Source organism: Rhinoderma darwinii, chromosome 4 (genome assembly GCF_050947455.1).
Source record: "Rhinoderma darwinii isolate aRhiDar2 chromosome 4, aRhiDar2.hap1, whole genome shotgun sequence".
NCBI classification, from domain to species: domain Eukaryota; kingdom Metazoa; phylum Chordata; class Amphibia; order Anura; family Rhinodermatidae; genus Rhinoderma; species Rhinoderma darwinii.
In genome coordinates, this window is record NC_134690.1 from 42,092,723 (window position 1) to 42,105,078 (window position 12,356).

General features: G+C 43.7%; 1 protein-coding gene across 1 annotated transcript in view; it reads left to right on the forward strand.

Moving 5' to 3' along the window:
- Window positions 1–12,356, forward strand: part of LAPTM4A (lysosomal protein transmembrane 4 alpha) — a 41,897-nt gene that overhangs the window by 24,785 nt on the left and 4,756 nt on the right. The window contains exons 2-4 of the mRNA XM_075861062.1: window positions 3,661–3,781; window positions 6,745–6,821; window positions 7,974–8,096. Of these exons, the coding sequence (XP_075717177.1) occupies window positions 3,661–3,781; window positions 6,745–6,821; window positions 7,974–8,096 (321 nt within the window). The remainder of the gene's footprint in view (window positions 1–3,660; window positions 3,782–6,744; window positions 6,822–7,973; window positions 8,097–12,356) is intronic.

The following is a 12,356-nucleotide window of genomic DNA, read 5'->3' on the forward strand; positions in this document are numbered from 1 at the left end:
TTTTTTTATTTTTTTTTTGTAAGTCTGATATATGGCCAGCCTCAGTCTTTTCTTTATATCTTTCCTTCATTTTAAGATCCACTTCTGGCTTTGGCTCATGAAAAAATGTGCCAAAATCTTGTCCTAAGGCTTTACAGGCCCCACACACAGTTGTCTGCTGATTTTAGGATGCCTGATCCTTTATTCCCTCAGGACATGAGTGGCTGTAAGATACTTCTAGTTCCGTCCCAGGACAATAACACACACTCTTTGCCCATCTGAGGGTTTGACGGATGTTTAAATAGTTTGAACGGATACTTGGTCCTCTGCCGGTCTCTACTTCCTGGTCACATGTCCCTGGCGCAGCGATGACGTGTCCAGACAGGAAGTAGATACCAGGCGGGTGTTGGAGCGGGTGAGTGTGGCTTATTTTTTTTTATGTTGCTACGGCATTGTGAGTAGTTTCCCAAAAATATTTTTATTCGCCGGACAGCCCCTTCAATGTTTTCTGCAGAGACTCTATGTATCTGGCTATTACACGTCTATAAAAAAAAAAAAAGCTTCTTGTCCATGAATGCTACGACTTCTAATAATACTATCGGGCCCTGTTCACACAGTGTGTATTTGAAGCATTTTTTGGCACATTTTTATGTGCGCCAAAAAATACATGATTTAAGCTTCCCATTGACATCAATGGGAAAGTGCAATGTTGGTGCATTTGACGCTTTTTTTTTTTTTTTTTTTATGCAAGCGTATTTTAAAAACGCGTCGTGTTAAATAAAGTGTTAGGGCAATGCTTTGGCGCAGAAATCGTGCACAAATTGCATCAAAGCACTACGAAAAATGCGTCGCCTATTTTAAAAAGCGCTTCACAAAAATGCCAGTGTTTTTGACACAGATTTTTTTAATGCCGTGTGAACAAGGACTTGGGGGCAAACCAGATGACTCCAGGAGACTAGACTGGACGGATTAGGATAGAAGAAGCTTCAGAGACGTCGGTGGAGAGTTTGGTGCCTGCAGGAAGTTGCTTGGCGTTTGTCTGTCCGTGCCCGATCTTCTGTCCATGGTACAATAATCCCTATGGGACAGCGGAGTTACGTCGGCTCTGGTATGCAGCGTTTTTGTGTAGATGTTGGTTTGCGTTGGTGTAGAACGGGTTTTTTTTTTTACCTTGTTTAAAAATTTGTTTTGGTTACAGATATGAGGTTGTCGCCTGGAAACGGCAGGAATGTAACGCAGAATAAATAAAAAGCAGCTGCAGTGAACGCGTACAACGTGTGCCCTGATCATATCTCACTGCTACGTAGAATACATGAAAGATGGTGGATGAACTGACCGTTTACAAGCAGCATAAAAACTGCGACATTTCCATCCGGAACTCCCATTCAGAACATTTAACGTATTAGAACTGCAGCAAAGCGGATAGTACGTAAAATCTTACCCACACTGCGGAAAAAAATTCACAAAGACGTGCGGATACTGAATCTGCAGCCTGTCCACTGTCCACATTGCTGCAATATTTCAGGAGGGAAATTACGTCTGAACTTAGCCCGGAGCTGCTCCTGTCGAGGATTGCAGATGTTGCCACAAAGGGCCTTACTACTGGGGCCACGTGGCAGTCTTAGCAGAGGATTCTATCTCTCTGGAGGACCCAACATATCTGTGCAGTACATCGTGCAATGTTTAACCCCTTCGTGATCACCAATATGTCTTTTTACGTCGGTCACTAAGGGGCCTTGGCCGCTGCCTTTCCACGGCGGTCCAGCCTAAGCCCTGCACGGGTGTCCTGTTCAGGCTGGATACTAATATCGATCTCACCCGGCAGAGCAGGGACGCCCTCAGCTGCCTCTAGCAGCTGAGAGCAGGGAGATTTGACACTCCCTGCTCTGTTTACTTTATCCTGATGCAGCGCCGTGAAAAGGCATATGCATCAGAATAAAGCCCGTTAGTGGCCGCCGTTAAAAGGCGTATTGGCGGTCACTAACGGGTTAACCCGTTGAATGGCGCGGTCAATAGCGACCGCGGCATTTAACTTGTTTACAGAGGGAGTGAGCTCCCTCTGTCACCCATCGGTGGCCCGCAAATGCAATCGCGGGCCTCTGATGGGGTGCCATGGGAGCCGGGGGCCTGATAAAAGCCCCCAGGTCCGCCCTGGACATATGCCTATTAAGATATGCACAGAGGCACGTCCTAATTGGCTGTGAATTTTACACTGACCGGCAATAATGCTTTGGCATACAGAGTATTCTAAAGCATTATAGCAGCGATCTGAAGATCGCATAGTAAAGTCCCCTAGTGGGAATTAAAAAAATGACCGTAAAAAAAAAAACTCCAACCCCCATAAGTGGTTTTATTTAGTAAAAGTGTAAAAAATAAATGTACACATATATGGCATCGCCGCGACCGTAATGACTCCATTAATATAGTTAATATGTAATTTAAACCGCAAGGTGAACACCGTAAAAAAAAACACAAGAAACTGGCGAAATTGCGATTTTTCTACTGCGCCCCAAAAAGTCAAAAGTTAATCTGTCCCATGTACCCCAAAACAGTACCAATCAAAGCAAACCCAAAAAATCACTACATTGACGGAAATATTAAAAAAAAGTTACGGCTCTTGGAAAGTGACGACACAAAAACAAATTATTTTAGTTCAAAAGTGTTTTTGTGCAAAAGTCATAAAACATAAAAAACCTACATATGTGGTATCGCCGTAATCGTACCGACCCATAGAATAAAGGTAATGTGTTATTTATGCCGCACGGTGAACGGCGTCAATTTATACCGCATAGAACTATGGCAGAATTTCAGGGGGTTTTTCTATTCAAACGAAAAAAATGAATAAAAGGTAATCAAAAAATATGTTCCCCAAAAAGGTGCAATTAAAAAGTACAACTAATCCCGCAAAAAAGTCCTCCTATAACTATGTCAATGGAAAAATAAAAAAGTTATATCTCTGAATGCGACTATAGAAAAATGAAAAAAAAAAATAGCCTGGTCATTAGGGCCTAAAATAGGCCGGTCACTAAGGGGGGTAAAGGGGTTTCCCCACAAGGGACATTTCTGACATGTCCTGTGGATATGTCCTAAATTTCCTTCACGGAGACCTCTTTAGTACCTGCAGATTACAGCGGGGGGGGGGGGGGGTTCGTCTCCGCAGTGGGACACGGGGATCGGCTTGTCTTTGTGACCCTTCTAACAAAACGGGGTTGTCTAAAGTGAAAAACCCTTTAAGGGCCATGATGTTTCTGTACTTCCCGGGAACACAACCTATTGTGCGGTGCGAGTCCCCGTGTAGCCCTGATCTAACATGTGCATCTATGTGTTACTACTTTGAATGCCCAATATTCTAGGCCCCTCCATACATTACTCCTAATAGAGGTCAGAACGTGTGACCTACTGAAATAAGTGATGTCCAGATGGTGGAGCCACTCTCGCAATGAGCAGTAATGTCCTGTGTGGGGGTTGTGATCACACAATAGCGGGCGCTATACTTGTGTACTGGACGGTGTCTTTACCGTCTTACATGAACTGCCGTCTACTAGTGGTCTGCCCAGTGGTGTTGTGACAGATTTGGTCATCACGTTGCTCTGCCAGTTGTCTGTCCTTTTATATTTACACCTCCACACGGCTGTAGAATTTTGCGTATTGCTCACCAATTTGACTTTCTCTCCCCTACAGGTGGTGAACCTGCTCATGGGCATACTTCTGACTGTGAAAGTCACTCACCCTGACACGGTGCCGTCAGTGGACATTCAGTATGAAGTTATTGGAAACTACTATGCATCGGAGAAAGTGGCAGGTGAGATTGGAACGTAGAAACAAATAAAGTGAGATATACATATGACGATCCGCTATAACGTTAACCTGAGCGGTGAAGTGAATAACATTGATTATCTGGTTACAATGGCGCCTGACAAGAGGTGGATTTATTAGGCAGCAAGTTATCTGCCAGTTCTTGAAGTTGATGTGTTGGGAGAGCGTAAGGATCTGAGACACTGACCCAGTCTTCTGCCCATCACAATTTGGCCCTTGTCCGAGCATCTCTAAAATGGCGGGTCTTGTGGGGTGTTCCTGGTATGCAGTGGTTAGTACCTACCAAAAGTGGTCCAAATAACAACCGGTGAACCGGCAACAGACTCTGTGCGTGGGGAGAGAAGTCTTGTCCGATCTTACAGAAGAGCTACTGTGTAGTGCAAATTGCTGAAACAACACTGCTGGCTATGATAGAAAGGTGTCCGAACACGCAGAGCATCGCACTTTGCTGTTTGGGGCTGACCAGTCTGCAACTACACAAAGTGTCCATGCTAAACCCCTGTCCACCACAAAGTGCCTACAATGGGCCTGTGGGCATCAGTACTGGACCATGGAGCAATGGAAGAAGGTGACCTGGTCTGATGAGTCACATTTTCTTTTGCATCATATGGACGGCTGGGCGCGTGTTCGTCGCTTACCTGGGGAAGAGATGGCACCAGGATGCATTATGGGAAGACCGGCTGACGTAGGCAGTGTGAGGCTCTGGACAATGTTCTGCTGGGAAGCCTTGGGTCCTGGCATTCATGTGGATGTGACATGTACCACCTACCCAAACGTTGCTGCAGACCAAGTGCACCCCTTCATGGTAAGGCTATTCCCTAATGGTTGTGGCCTCTCAGCAGGATAACGTGCCCGGCCACATTGCAAAACATTGTTCAGGAATGGTTTAAAGCAACATGACAAAGAGTTCAAGGTGTAAACTTGGCCTCCAAGTTCCTCAATCTGTGGGATGTGCTGGAAAAACCAGTCTGATCCAAGGGAGGCCGCACATCACAACCTACAGGACTTGATCTGCTGCTAATGTCTTGGTTCCTGTTACCACATTTTGTGGACTACTTGCTTCAGCGGGTCAGAGCGGCACAAGGGACCTACACAGGCATGTGGTGCTAATGTTATGGCTGCTCGGTGTATGGCGGTTTTATATTTGTATATACAGTAAAATCTCTTTAAGACAACCAGTCAAAGTTAAGAGGTTTTAGTGTCTATATCAGCCAATAGAAGTTATTATATTCGAGTGTATGTCAATGTTATGCGGGCACTATTTGGGTGCTGCATGGCACTGTTTTCTATATGCGTTATGGCTTCTCTGGTGCTATTTTATATGCATTACAGACATTAATGGGAGTCTCGCCAGAACTGTACCTATCAAAGTAGCAACAGGGTAATCTAGAGTGGGCGAACCTGAATCTAGCGTTTACCTTTTTCACACGAGAGCCTCCAATGCAGAGCAGATAGTTTTATTCGGAATATGCAAATGAGAGTTTGAGCCACGAGGGCGTCACCGGTGCTCCAAAATTTCATTAGCATATTCTGAATAAAACGATTTTCTCTGAAAAGGGTCTCGCGAAAAAGATAATAAACGCTGGATTCAGCTTAGCCTACTCTATATTTACCCTGCTGCTAGTTTGATAGGTACATTTTTGGTGACAGACTCTCTTTAACCTATCTGTATTGCTCGTCACAGTATCGGGTCTGTGTCAGACTTTCCCCTTGATAGTGGTATTGCGATAATCTCACTCTTGTCGGGTGGGATTGTCTGAAAAAAAAACAGCCCTTGGATCAGCGCTGCTCCCTTCAAACCTGGTATTTGGCTCTAATGATGCATGGTCAAAATTGACACTGGCAGGTTCAAGCTAAGAGATCCTTTATTGATGAAGATATAGATACAGCCGCACCGGCTCCTTCCTCAGGCCGTATCGCAAGGATCTACCGGAGCTGGCGTCTTTGTAATATAGGTTCCTCTTGGGATGTTATTGTAAGTCTAAAGAGGTTGTCCAGTTCTGTAGTAGTTCTGTTGCACAACTGATAGTTTGTTACAATGTACCAGTGTAGGTTAGGCTTCGTTCACATCTGTGTGGGCTTCCGTTCATATGTTTCGTCAGACCTTTCCGTCAGGGGAACCCATGAACGGAAACCATAGCTTTCCTTTTGCATTACCATTGATTTCAGTTGCAACACTTCCGTTGCTAATTGTTTCCGTTTGTCTCCGTTCCGTAAGGTTTCAGTTTTTACAGCGGAATCAATAGCGCAGTCAACTGCGCTATTCCGCAAATTAAACGGAGACCTTACAGAATAGAGACAAATGGAAACAATTAGCAACGGAAGGGTTGCAATTTACATCAATGGTAATACAAAAGGGAAAGTCATGGGTTCCCCTGACGGAAAGGTTCGACGGAACCCATGAACGCAGATGTGAACGAAGCCTAAGGATTGTCCGCCTTGAGTCTTGACCAGGAGAGGTGTATGCTGTTGCATTCAAACTCAAACAAAAATATATCCTAGACTGATACACTGTAACAGACCCTCAATTACAATCCATGAGTTTAACCACTGGCAAAAGAATCGTAGTTTGAAAAATCGCTGCCGTAGATCCGCTGGAGATTTCTATCCGGATGATCCTTGCAGCCAGCAAAGGGGGCGTTCCTCCTGTTCAGATGACCATCATAATGGTTGCGAGTGCGGTGTATGGCCCATGTAGACGCTGCCTCAGGTGGCATTTACCGGTTTTGGCGCAGGTATTGATCTCCTTCATTCATGTTTGCTAATGATCACAAGTTCGGTTATAAGGGATCATCCAGCTAATTGGCCTTTGTAAACGAACCGTAAGTTTTAATATTTATTTTTTTTCTGGTTTCCTTTTATTAAGAAACGAAATGAAGCGTCCGGGTGTGTAATAATAATAGAGCTCTTTTTTACTTGTTTGTTACATCCTGCTGACTTGTTTTGCAGAGAGCGCCTGCGTCCTGTTTGCCATCTCCCTGCTGATGTTTACCATGAGTGCAATGATGGTCTACGGAGCGATCACTGTGAGTAAACGAGCCATCAAATCTACCAAACTGCCGAATAATCACCATGGTGACCATTAATACCACGGCTTTAATAACGTGTCCTGCTCAGCCCAGGGAAACATTCATTGGTAACCAGACCTGTAACTGCACAATAAAACCCTTGGTTATGATACATTGTGTAGGTGGAAACCTCCGCTAAATCCATGACAAATTGTTATTTATTCAAAGCACAAATTGTAACTAGGACTTTATCTGTTCAGCTATAAAACTGCAGACCTCCTACGATACCTGTGACATATCTAATCTGCAGTTTAATGCACTCTGTTACAGTGCATTGTGGGAGATGTAGAGAGGACCTATCCGCTTTACTGACACTTATTTTAGTAAATACTTGTACTCCCCAATTCATAGAATTCTGAATGGTCGTTCCTCTGCTATTCCTCCTGGAAATGTAGGTATAAATTGACCATCTGGGACGATGTCCCTTATCAACAGGCGTGTCCAAACACAGACCTGGTCCGATCAGTGCTAACAATGTCATGGTGTAGCCACACCCTATTGACTACTAGAATGTTAACACCCAATTGTAAATTTCCAGGAGGAATAGCTAAAATAATGCATCAGGGGAGCGGACAAAACCTCGAACAGTGAAAAACAGCAGACAATATCTGTACAATCATTGAGCCTGCAGAGACAAAGGAGTTTTCCCATAATGATCATTTATCGCCTATTCACAGGATAGGTGAGAAATGTCTGATCGGCGAGGTCTGACCACTGAGACTCCAGAGAACAGGGGTGCCCTATGAGTGGAGCAGTACTGTGCATGTTCTGCCACCAATCATTCACTTTTTCTATGGGGCTGCTGGAGTAAGCCCAGCTGGTGAGCAGAATTCTGAGTTCAGCTCTGGAGGAACAGACTAAAATCTAGTACATAATGTATCAGTGTGTGGAGTAACTTGGCACTGACTGTACTATGCTGTACTAATTGTAAAGTCACTCACTCCCACACATGCTGAATCTATGACGTACGGTGTGCAGCGTATTCCAACCACACGAGACACACAGATCTGATTTCTCTAACACTGTCTATTCACGCTGATACTTTTTACTTTGTTGCTTGTACTGAGGCGTGGGTGACAAGTTGTGATGTGACCTTTCTTTCTCCTGTAGCACCGTGGCGGCTGGCTGATTCCATTCTTCTGCTACCAGCTGTTTGATTTTGCCCTCACGTGCCTCCTCGCCATCAGCTCCCTCACATACCTGCCAGGAATTAAAGACTATTTAGAGCAATTGGTAAGTCAGTAATGATCCTCGTGTCGTAGTGAATGTTGAATCCTTCAGATAAATGTAGTAATAAATGAAGATCAGAATGTTTTCGGCTTACCAATGAGACAGCCATAGAGAATACGTCAATACATACTGCACAGTAGAGGCTGCCACCAAGTGACAACATTTAGCGGAGATCATCTTCCTCGCTGTTCTGATTCACATGACACTATAAAATCTAACTTATAAAAAGTTCTTTCAGATCAGTTTCAGACCCTTGTTAATTATTGCTGGAGCTGACCTCTGAACCCTCTGTGCTACAGCATTGTGACTGCGCCTCCTCTGTTCAATATGCTGAAGAAAAGGCCACAGAATAGTGTTGTAAATCCCAAATTTAATTGCTATGGTCGCTCGATGCTAGTGTTAAAAAAAAAAAAAAAAATTTTTTATATATATATATATATATATATATATATATATATATATATATATATATATATATATATATATATATATATATATATATATTTATTTTATTTATTTATTTTTTTTAATCTTTTCGTACTTAAGAATTAGCTGTCTCGTGTGTGTACTTGAGTTTTAGGACTATTTTTTTTATCACAATTATACCTGTGTAACACATTTTTTCAGACTTTTTTCCCCCTCCATCTGTAATTCAGTTTTTCCTGAGCTCCACTCATGAAGTGGTGGGCACTACCTGCTGTGCTGTTCTCCCACACTCAGTAGCACAGTGTCTGCTCAGAACCTCTCCTGGTTCGTTAGAAGCAGTGTCCTGGGTGAGCGCCCCATGTTCTCCCAATACTGTGTACAAACATTTGCTCTACATGAGATCAACTAGAAACCTGCCTGCAGACCCTCCTCCCTCCCCCCTATCACATAGACACAGCAGTAGAGTATTTATAGAACATTTTTACCAAGATTTTATACAGAAAAGTCTGAGCATTAAAGGGGTTTTCCCATGAGTGGCATTTGACATATCCACAGGATATGTCATAAATGTCAGATTCGGGTCCCACGTCTGGGACATGCACCTGTCTCTAGAACAGGATCCCCTCAACCCCGTTCTAGCTTTGTGCTCACGCTGCCTCCCGGCCACTTACTGATTTACATGGTCGGGAGTTGCGGAAACAGAGTAACTCGCTGAGCTACACGGTTTCCGTAACTCCAATAGTAGTTAATGGCAGTTACGGAAGCAGCGCAGCATGCGAGCTACACTGTTTCTGTAACTACTATTCAGTTCTATGGGGGTTATGGAAACAGCGTAGCTCAGTAAGTTACGCTGTTTCCGTAACTGTCGACCATGTAATCAGTAAGTGGCTGGGAGGCAGCGTGAGCTCAAAGCTAGAACGGGGTTGAGGGGCTCTGTTCAAGAGATAGGTGGGACCCGCATCTATCTGACCTTTGACATATCCTGTGGATATCCTAAATGTCCCTGATGGAATAGCCCCTTTAATGCTCTCAATCAAGCTCTGGTTTAATTGTATTTTACGATCTCTGTTCAGCAGATGAGACCTGTGCGTGTGTAGAGTCTCCCTCACTCTGCAGCTTAGAACGCCCCAAATCCACAAAAAGATTTACAGATGCTGGCAGTTAACCAGTTGACCCTGGATGATGGCAATACCCACATCAAGACGAGCATACTCTTGCTTGTGCCCGCACAACCACAAGGACGTGTGCCTGTGTAATCAGGAGAGGGGCAAAGGCTGTAATACACAGCTGCAGCCATGCCATCAAAAGAACCGCTGATCTCTGCCTTTCAACACTTGGAAAGCCGCGATGAACGCTGATCACGGCATTCAAACGGAGAGACTGAGGGGGGGGGGGGTCTTCCCTTTGAATGCGTCGCAGGAATTCCCTGTGACTCGATCGAGGCCCATACCTAATATGAGAATACACCCCAGTAGGGCTGGGCGATTTTTGCCAAAATCTAGATTATTTGTTGTTTTTTAACAAACCTATGGGTGATTTTTGATTTTTGAATCTCTATTTTCTTCTTACTATTAAATAAACTGAAAAAAAAATACAGAAAGATTTAATAAGATATTTTCTTTATATAACTTCACATATATTACTATAATAATTGTGTGTTATTTCACAACTTTTTTGTAACCTCTGCAAATACTTCTTTTTTTTTTTTTTTTTATCAGAAATACAATTGGAAAAATAAATATCGAATTAATAACTTATGTGTTCCCCGGCAGGGAACATGTTCACAGAATCTAAAATATATTATGCATCCCACTCTGACTGTCACCACCTCAGCCGGTCTCTGACATTGCAGACGAGAGCCGTCCAAATTGCAGCAGGGCCAGCCAGATAGCGCGGAGCTGACATTACAGTGTCTAAAGTGTGAGCAGGACCCTGTGCAGTACCGGCCCGACGATGGTGTTTTATATAAATGACATTAAGGCTGGAATCACACGGGATTGGGCTGCAAAGAACGGTCTATCAGCCGGACTTCCAATTCCGACCACGGTACATGTGAACACGACTCCTGGCATCAGTCATTTAGGCTACAATCACACTACGGAAAACACTGAGAACAAAGGAGTCATGCACTATTTAGACTAAAGTTTGCCAATGGCATAGAAAAATAAATTTTATTTAGACAAAACACTTTACATATAGTTTAAAAATAGACTACAAATCAGAGAACTGTACACCTCCTAAGTAGCATAGGAGAACAGAGGAACCACTCCTATACAGCACAACTGAAGGAAGAAAGGCCTTTCCAATAGACAGTGAGATGTGAACTGAGGCTAAGGCAAGAACAGATGCGAATGAATAATAATAAAAGCCAAGATACAAAGTCTAAATAGATTGCATCGTAAGTACAGCCAGGCTCATAGTGTATAGGGTATACCCCTTTGAAAAAGCCATCCACGCGAAACGCGCGTCGGGGTCCCTCCGTACTTGGAAAGCTACCTAACTGCAGGAACCATATGGGTTAGTAATGCTTTTGTTGTGCCCTATATTTTTGACTTGTCTATCTCCTGTGGCTATGTTTTTTGGGAAGATGTGTGCCTCATTTAGGCTTAGTTAAGCATCATTGCGGTTGCTGCTAAATGTTCATTTTACATTTGGTTTTTTACAATTTCACTGAGCCTGGCTGTACTTACGATGCAATCTATTTAGACTTTGTATCTTGGCTTTTATTATTATTCATTCGCATCTGTTCTTGCCTTAGCCTCAGTTCACATCTCACTGTCTATTGGAAAGGCCTTTCTTCCTTCAGTTGTGCTGTATAGGAGTGGTTCCTCTGTTCTCCTATGCTACTTAGGAGGTGTACAGTTCTCTGATTTGTAGTCTATTTTTAAACTATATGTAAATTGTATTGTCTAAATAAAATTTATTTTTCTATGCCATTGGCAAACTTTAGTCTAAATAGTGCATGACTCCTTTGTTCTCAGTGTTTTCCTAAATCATTTTGGAGTCTCTATTCTGACAGTAAGGGGGTCTAAATCCGCACTTGCTGGTGACCTAACCACTATAAAATTTTTCCTGTTGAGACATATGTTTATATTACAATCACACTACGTGGGAAAAAAAATGAGCATTAAAAACGGATTATCGGTCAGCTTTTCTCGGCCGTTTTGCATCGGCGTGTCTCCAAATTTTAATCCGTTTCCAGTTAGTCTGTTTTTAATGGCCGTTTGCCATCCTTTCTCCTAGCCATTGAAATTCTCTTTTTTTTTTACTAGGTTTTTTGACTCAACCCCCTGAAAACACCACAGCTCCCACTATAAATAGTGCCCACAGACCATGGCAGTGCCCACTGTAGATGGTGTCACTGTAGCTCTCTAGGAATGGAATCTCCGGCCAGAGTGTTGCCAGCGTTCTGGCCGGGGATTCCGCTCCTAGAGGGAGTTTGGTTTTTGTCCATATAGACAATGGGGTCAAGGGCTTTCCCAAGACAGGAGTCCCCGGCCACAGATCTTGTGATGCTCTGGCCAGGGACTCCGCTTCTAGAGGGAGCCCCTGACCTCACTGTCCATATATGGACCGTGACAGGAGCTCCTCCTGGAGCAGAAACCCCGGCCAGAGGTTGCCGATGCTCTGGCCTAGCAATTCCGCTCCTAGAGGAAGCTGCAGTGGTGCGATCTACAAAGGGGGGGGGGGGGAGGCGCTGTCTACAGGGCAGTGTGGCACTATACTAGGAGTCTCTTCTTTCTCGTGCAACTGCTGTTACGTACTCTGTTATTTTGTTCAGTACAGAACAGTAGTTCTGTTGGGAAGCAGGGACTCCTAGCACTATATATGACTATG